Source organism: Lupinus angustifolius, unplaced genomic scaffold, assembly GCF_001865875.1.
Source record: "Lupinus angustifolius cultivar Tanjil unplaced genomic scaffold, LupAngTanjil_v1.0 Scaffold_537, whole genome shotgun sequence".
In the NCBI taxonomy this organism is placed as follows: Eukaryota; Viridiplantae; Streptophyta; class Magnoliopsida; order Fabales; family Fabaceae; genus Lupinus; species Lupinus angustifolius.
Window position 1 is genome coordinate 51,482 of NW_017727886.1, and position 7,908 is coordinate 59,389.

General features: G+C 36.0%; 1 protein-coding gene and 1 long non-coding RNA gene across 2 annotated transcripts; both read left to right on the forward strand.

Annotated features, from left to right (window-relative positions):
* Window positions 1–200: 200 nt before the first annotated feature.
* Window positions 201–1,684, forward strand: LOC109341634. Its single transcript, XM_019579575.1, has 2 exons — window positions 201–271; window positions 793–1,684. Exons 1-2 carry the CDS (start codon window positions 201–203, stop codon window positions 1,682–1,684), a joined length of 963 nt encoding a protein of 320 aa, XP_019435120.1.
* Window positions 1,685–4,496: 2,812 nt separating this feature from the next.
* LOC109341635 lies at window positions 4,497–6,655 on the forward strand. Its single transcript, XR_002106972.1, has 3 exons — window positions 4,497–4,947; window positions 5,864–6,208; window positions 6,312–6,655. It is a non-coding gene; the product is annotated as an uncharacterized LOC109341635 (long non-coding RNA).
* The last annotated feature ends 1,253 nt before the right edge of the window (window positions 6,656–7,908 follow it).

The following is a 7,908-nucleotide window of genomic DNA, read 5'->3' on the forward strand; positions in this document are numbered from 1 at the left end:
GGCGCCGCTGCCGGGGAATTGCTTTAGTAATAGAATTTTCATATTTATATGTCATTCATCAAATAATTGTGCATAAATTTATTTTTTTTGTACAAATTGTTTGAATTTGTACGAAGATGTAAATTATGTTTTCTTTATCTACTAATCTCTTTTCTTTTGGGAATAGACAAAACGGTTCCTTTTGATTTCATTTTTCAGAAATGGACCAGCATGTTGATTTACAACAAGAAATTGAGCAATTCATCAAAGATTCCAATTCAAGCTCAATTTGGTCCATCAAAAATTTCGAGATCTACCTAAACAAATGGAACAAACCAACAGAGCAAGTTTTTGGTGTAATGATTGTAAAAACAACCAGAATGTCTATGCCTTCCAAACAACTCACACTTATCATGACGAACTGGAAAAAATTCTCAACCAGTTCATACAAACTACTATCAACCATCAGCAAAACACAAGTGACGATGTCACTAAAATTGAAGAACAAATCAACAACTTCACAAAAACTCATTTGGTCAAATCAGAATTTTGTGAAAGTATCATGACTCGAAGTGGGAAGATAGTAGAAGGTGGAGTTGAAAAACCAAAAGAGAGATTAGAAGAAAAAAATAAAAAATAAAATAAAAAGAAAAAAATGAAAGAAACGAAGAAAAAGAGGAAACTAGTAGGGTAAGAAAAGAAGAAAAACAATACTCACTAATACAAAAGAAGATACCCTACCCGGTAGCTCCATCAAAAACCAAGAAAGAAGAACAATTCACAAGAAAACATGCCAATTTAGTTCAAGTTCAGGAAAGAACTGTTGTCCAAAAAACGGAGTTATCAAGAAAAGGAAGTTGTTTCACTCAACGCCAACTGTAGTGATGTTATTCAAGAAAACATTCCTCATAAATCAGAAAACTCAAGCAGTGTGGCCATTCCTGTCACTATTGGAAATGTGTCTGTGGGAAAAGCACTTGTTGATCTGGGAGCCAGTGTGAGTTTGACGTCTCTGTCAATGATGAAAAGAATTGGAGAAATACAATTAAAGCCTAAAAGTATGTCCTTGCAACTAGCAGATAGATCAATCAAAGATCCTGAAGGGGTTGTAGAGGATGTTTTGGTCAAACTGGACAAATTTTGTATCCCGGTGGACTTTGCTGTCATTGACATTACCGAAGATACGGAGATCCCACTCATATTAGGGAGACCTTTTATGAGGACAGCAAAAATTGGGATTGACATGGAAAATGGCAAATTACTAGTTCAAGTTGCAAATGATGAAATTGAGTTTGACATTTTCCATGTAATGCATCATCCGAAGGACAAAGGGCAATGTTTGCAATTAGATATTGTTGAAGAAATTTGTGTAGAACACCCTCAACCTGACAAATCTTTGGAGATCGAAGAAAACAAAGTGGAGGAAGAAATCATCAAACACTTTTCTGATGAATTATTTCTTCAGCAAAATCCAAGTGGACCAGCAAAGAAAGAATTAGAACTGAAGTTGAAGGAATTGCCGTCTCATTTAAAGTATGCTTTCTTAGATGGAGAGGCCAACAATCCAGTAATCATAAATAGTAAGCTGTCCAATTTGGAGGAAGAAAAACTAATACAAGTCTTGAAGAAGCATCAAGCAGCACTTGGATGGACATTAAAAATCTCAAAGGCATCAGTCCATCATATTGCATGTACAAAATTATGATGGATGATGATTATAAACCTTGTGCTCAACCGCAAAGGAGACTTAATCCTGCAATGAAGGAAGTGGTGAGGAAAGAAATTGTGAGTTAGAAGTTGGTATGATCTACCCCATTTCGGATAGTAAATGGGTAAGTCCAATTCAAGTGGTGCCAATAAGAGGAGGGATGATGGTAATTCGAAATGAGAACAATGAACAGATTCCAACCAGAGCTGTTACTGGTTGGAGAGTTTGTATCGACTATCACAAACTTAATGCCGCCACAAGAAAGGATCATTTTCCCTTGCCCTACATGGATCAAATGCTGGAAAGATTAGCCGGAATAGCCTTCTACTATTTCCTGGATGGGTACTCTGGATACAATGAAATTGCTCTGGATCCATTGGACCAAGAAAATACGGCATTTACATGTCCAGTTGGTGTTTATGCATACAGAAAAATGTCATTCAGACTATGTAATGCTCCTGCAACTTTTCAAATATGCATGCTGGCTATCTTCGCTGATTTGGTGGAGAAATGCATCGAGGTCTTCATGGATGATTTTTCTGTGTTCGGAGAATCCTTTGAAACTTGCTTGACAAACTTGGAAATTTTTTTGGAAAGATGCGAACAGACTAACATGGTTCTAAATTGGGAAAAATGTCACTTCATGGTCACTGGAGGAATTGTACTCGAGCACAAAATTTCAGCCAAAGGATTAAAAGTTGATAAAGCTAAGATAGAAGTGATCGAAAAGTTGCCTTCTCCAACAAATGTTAAAGGAATCAGAAGCTTTCTCGGACATGCTGGATTCTATCGTAGGTTCATCAAAGACTTCTCAAAAATAGTTAAGCCCTTGTGAAATTTACTCTTAAAAGATTATGTTTTTAACTTTGATAATTCTTGTTTAGAAGCATTCAATCATTTAAAATTATGCTTGGTAACTACTCCTATCATTACTGCACCAAACTGGAAATCACCTTTTGAACTAATGTGTGATGCAAGTGATTATGCAGTTGGTGCAGTTCTGGGACAGAGAAAACGAGTTTTTCATGCAATACATTATGCTAGCAAAGTTCTAAATGAAGGACAAATCAATTATGCTACAACCAAAAAAGAACTGCTAGCAATAGTGTTTGCATTGGAAAAATTTAGAAGTTATTTGATCGGGGCAAAAACTATTATTTATACTGACCATGCCGCAATCAAATATCTTCTAAAAAAACCCGACTCCAAGCCACGATTGATTACATGGGTTTTGCTTTTGCAGGAATTTGACATAGAAATTCGCGACAAGAGTGGCAAAGAAAACCAAGTGGCAGATCACTTGTCAAGATTGGTAAATAAAGAAGTCGCGTTAAGAGAACAAGAAATAGCAGAAACATTTCCTGATGAAAAGTTATTTCAACTTCAAACATGACCATGGTTTGCTGATATGGCCAACTATAAAGCCTCTGGTATAATTCCTGAATATTTTAATTATCAGGAAAAGAAATTTTTTCTCAAAAGAGTGAATCAATACGTCTGGGATGAACCATACCTATTCAAAGAAGGCACCGATAATATAATTAGATGATATGTTGATGAGAATGAGGCCCAGAAAATATTATGGCACTGCCATAATTCGGCCTATGGGGGACATTACAATGGGAACAGAACCGTGGCCAAAGTACTCCCATCTGGATTCTTTTGGCCAACCATTTATAAGGATGCCCAAATGTATGTCCAAAAGTTTGATGCATGCCAAAGGTTTGGGGGACTTAGGATACAAAGTGAAATGCCTTGACAAAATATCATAGAAATAGAAATATTTGATTGTTGGGGCATTGACTTTATGGGACCCTTCCCATCATCATTTTCAAATGAATATATCTTGGTGGCTATTGACTGTCGGGCCCCGATTTTCGGCTGCACGACTTTGTTTAGAGTCGCCACTACATTTTATAGTTAAAAATGTAGAAAATTCTTTAAAGCCCAATTACCTTGGGCTTTTTGGATTTTTGATATCCAGGTTCGGGAGTCGGTTACGAGGTAGGGAAGGTATTAGCACCCTACCTGCCCGTCTTAAGCGGTACGCTTCATTAAAATATATGACTTTATTATTATTATTTTTATTATTATTATTAAATTATTTTGTTAGTTAATTAATTTAAATGATCGAAACTATTTATTTATTTTTTTAGTTAAGTCTGACAATATTGACCCTGGTCTTACGTATCCCTATTAAGGGAATCAAGGCTTACGTAGTTCTTTTCAAAAATTGTTTAGTTATTTTGGTTAATTGTTATTTATTTGAAAATACTTATTCTGTTGAGTTGATTTTTTATTGGGAGGAAAATGTTTATAATATATGATTGTTTTAATTCAATGAGACTAATAGTTTGGATGTGGTATTGGTCGTAGACCTTCTTCCAATTTTCAGGGAAGTAAGAGACAACTCGAACCATAACCTTACTATAAAAATTCCATAATTCATTTAGGTAAGATAGGTTTTGATTATATTTTTTATATGGAATTAATAGTTTAGAGATGGTGTTGGTCGTAAACCTTCTTCCCATTTTCAGAGAAGTTAGAGACAACTCGAACCATGATCTGACTATAAAAATTCCGTTTTTAAGTATTCAAGTTATTATTCAATTATTATTTTTATCGTCAATAATATTTTTTATTAGGTGTTATTTTTATTAATATGCTAATTGACAACCACTTTACTATAATTGCTTAAACATATGGTATTGGAACAAATAAAACAAATAAATATATAATAAAGGAATAAAAAATGGATTAAGTAGAAAATGGAAATGAAGTTAGGTTGAAGAGGTAACCTTCTCTGTTTAAGGCATAACAAAAACGTGAAAAGGAAGGGAATTGAAATCCCTAAAACTCCCATCACTCATCCTCTCCAGCGATGGCTAAGATCCATGGGATTGAAATCCCGAATTTCTTTCCTCTCTTCTCTCCAGCGGTGGCAATGGCGAGCAAGGGACTCACACCGGAGAAAGAGAACGATGACGACACTGCTTCGACATGCTATCTTCATTCCTTCATTGTTCTCCGTCCTTCTCATCTCAGCGGCACGACAAAGGGAACGGTTTATGGCTAAACCGAGCTTGCCGAAGAGACCCATCGACGGTGAAGCCTCAAAGCCACCAAGCTTCTTCGTCTATGGTAGTGGGCAACCGAGAGCGAGACGGTACTGGTTCGTGATGGTGGTGATTCGCGGTGGTTCGGCCGACGAAGGTGGAATCACGATGTTGAAGACGAATTATTATGGTGACTTAAAAAAGGTAACCAATTTCCTCACTCTCTTTTTCATACCTTATTTCCTTCTGGATTCTCGGTTTCCTAAAGTATTTATGAATTCATGTTGCTTCTGGATACTAGTAATACGCTGAGGATGTACCTTCTGCTTTTTATCCTTTAAATGTCAACTTGGTTGATTTTTTTCTGTTTCTGGATGTTCCCGTCACTTTCTATATATCGGCTAAATTCGTCACTTTTGGTATCTCTGATTGTTTCTCCTTCTTGTTATGCCTTGTTTTATATTCTTGTGATATGAATTAATATAGTATGACTGTAAAAGTATGGATTGCTCTATAATTGCTACGAGATATCTATGTGGATATATGCTCTGATCACTTGTGATTTGTATCTCCTCCTCTTTTTTTGGTGATGGTTGTATGTCTAGTTATGTGTTTTATGTTGCACTGGCCTTTTGCTTTCTGGTTACCCATTCTGAAACTGTTCCATAACTATTCCCATTCATGTTGAATATGTAACTGCTGAGACATTTCTGAATTCTCACCTAAGAGTTAGGAACATATACCCTGATTCTTGCTTTTTTCTGATTTTAACTCCCCCTGAATGCTGTCAATGATGGCTGATTTGTAACTGAAATGGTGAGGCTTTCAGATTTATCACTTTTAAATTCCCATGGTTTAGGGAGGCCTTGAAATTCGCCCCGACTGTTGGTAGGGATTTGGAACTGAATTTTGCTATTTTACTGGTTTGGCTTAATGGCTTTATTTGAAATCTGTAACTGCATAGGCCATTCATATATATTCCTGACGTTTGATTAGCCTATGCTCTTATGTCGTCCCTTTACTGCCCTTTATTAGCTTAATGTCCTCTGTTTAGTGCTTGGGTTACTCCTTTAATTTGTAACTCCTTGATGGCTTCCCCCCTTTTTTGTTCTGATTTAAGGCTACCCATGGATACTCTCTTTTATGTTGATGATGATGCCAATGGGCTCTTGGAAATATTTGGTCTAAAGAAAGGATGGTATGCATCGTTTGTCATGATTGAACTGATCTCTGCTAAGCATATTGCTCAGGTACCACTGTTTATTGTTTCTGTTTTGTGATGAATTTCTCACTTCTCATGCAAAAAACTGAATAATATTCCATTACCGGTGAAGGGTGGTGCATGAGAGGTTGGCACATTATAAATAATTGAGTTGAAGCCTGTTGTTTTGAACTCAGTTGCTGTGTCATTTTGGAATGGGATGCAGAAAAGTGATTCCTCCGCTTATGTAAATAGACCCAAGGGGTATGTAGTATTTATGTTATTTTTTTATGAAACTTGGTTTGCAGTCTTTATTTGCTGGACAATGGTTTCAACAATATTCATCGACTCTTATTCCGTTTTGAAGGTGGCAAACTACTCACTGGAATCTGAAATGCAGCGGTTACAAGTGACTCACTTGAAGTGTTTTTGTTTTACATTGCCATATACTGAGGAATGGTTGATGAGATCAACCATGCAACTATAATGCTTGATATCAAGCACAATTTTGTATTGATTTACCATATGGTTAAAATACCATCTTGCTTTATCACTCAAACCCCAATTTTAGAACACTACAGTGAACTTCAGAACCTTTAGAAACAATAGCAAGTTCATCACATTTTCCACCACATTCATCTATAAATTTGTAAGCTCTAGAGCACGCCTTCAGCACAAAATTGAATGTAAAATTATCCAAGTTAACATCAATGCTTTACGTATGGTTATAAATATATAAAGCTTCAATGGGTAAAGAACTATTATCAAAAGCTCTAATCATAGGAGTTTCTTGGACAAGGGATTTAGCACGGACATGTTCCTCATTGGAGAAAGTGCTGAAAACACAACTAACTTGGTTATGAAGGGAAAGTGAGAATTTAGGCCTGCTCTGGTAATAATTGCTTGAACTTGTTTTAATTCCCACATGGAAAATAGTTGTTGCGGGCTTGCAGCTTATGCGTGAAGAAGCACTTCTGAGTCTTCCTTGCATGATTTACTACTGGGAATTTCATCAAACATTTTGTATGCACAACTTTGAATATCGCCGTTGAACATTACTAATTTTCATATCTATTCATTATGGGGCCACATGCCCACTTTCCAAATACCAACTCTTTTTTATTTTGATTTTATAGAGAGGACGAACAAAAATTGAGTGTTCACATTGACTATGTTTCCAGATGGATGGAAGCATTGGCAACACCCAAAGCCGATGCAAAAATTGTGGTAAAATTTTTGAAAATGAATATTTTTACTCGTTTCGGCACACCAAGAGTATTGATAAGTGATGGGGGATCTCATTTCATAAATTCCCAATTAAAAAAAACCTTAGAATTTTATAATGTTAAACACAAGGTAGCCTCACCTTATCACCCATAAACAAACGGCCAAGCGGAGGTATCAAACAAAGAGTTAAAAAGAATTTTGGAAAAAACAGTCTCTGCTTCAAGAAAAGACTGGCCACAAAAATTGGATGATACTCTCTGGGGCTATAGAACTACATTTAAATCACCAATAGGCAAAACTCCCTTTCAACTTGTTTATGGCAAAGCTTGTCATCTACCAAATGAGTTGGAGCATAAGGCTTATTGGGCTCTCAAATTTCTAAACTTTGATTTGAAGGATGCAGATATTAAAAGACAGGATCAATTACATCAACTGGAAGAAATGAGGTTCCAAGCATACGAATCTTTAAGACTATATAAGGAAAAAACAAAGAAGTACCATGATTCCAGAATCAGAAAGAAATTTTTTTATCAAGGACAAAAAGTATTTCTATTCAACTCAATGATCAAAATACTTCCAGGAAAATTCAGAACCAGATGGACATGACCATTTGTCATCAAAGAAGTAAAAGAATATGGAGCAATTGAGTTGAAAGATCCCGAGACGAAAGCAACTTGGGTAGTAAATGGACAGAGATTAAAACCTTATTTGGGTGATGAGTCAGGCTCCATCATCAA

Excerpts from the sequence above, each read along its gene's own strand:
- LOC109341634 (XM_019579575.1), top strand. The coding sequence starts at position 201 with ATGGACCAGCATGTTGATTTACAACAAGAAATTGAGCAATTCATCAAA. Across the intron at positions 272-792 it reads TCCAATTCAAGCTCAATTTG|GAAAGAACTGTTGTCCAAAA; the intron begins GTCCATCAAAAA and ends GTTCAAGTTCAG.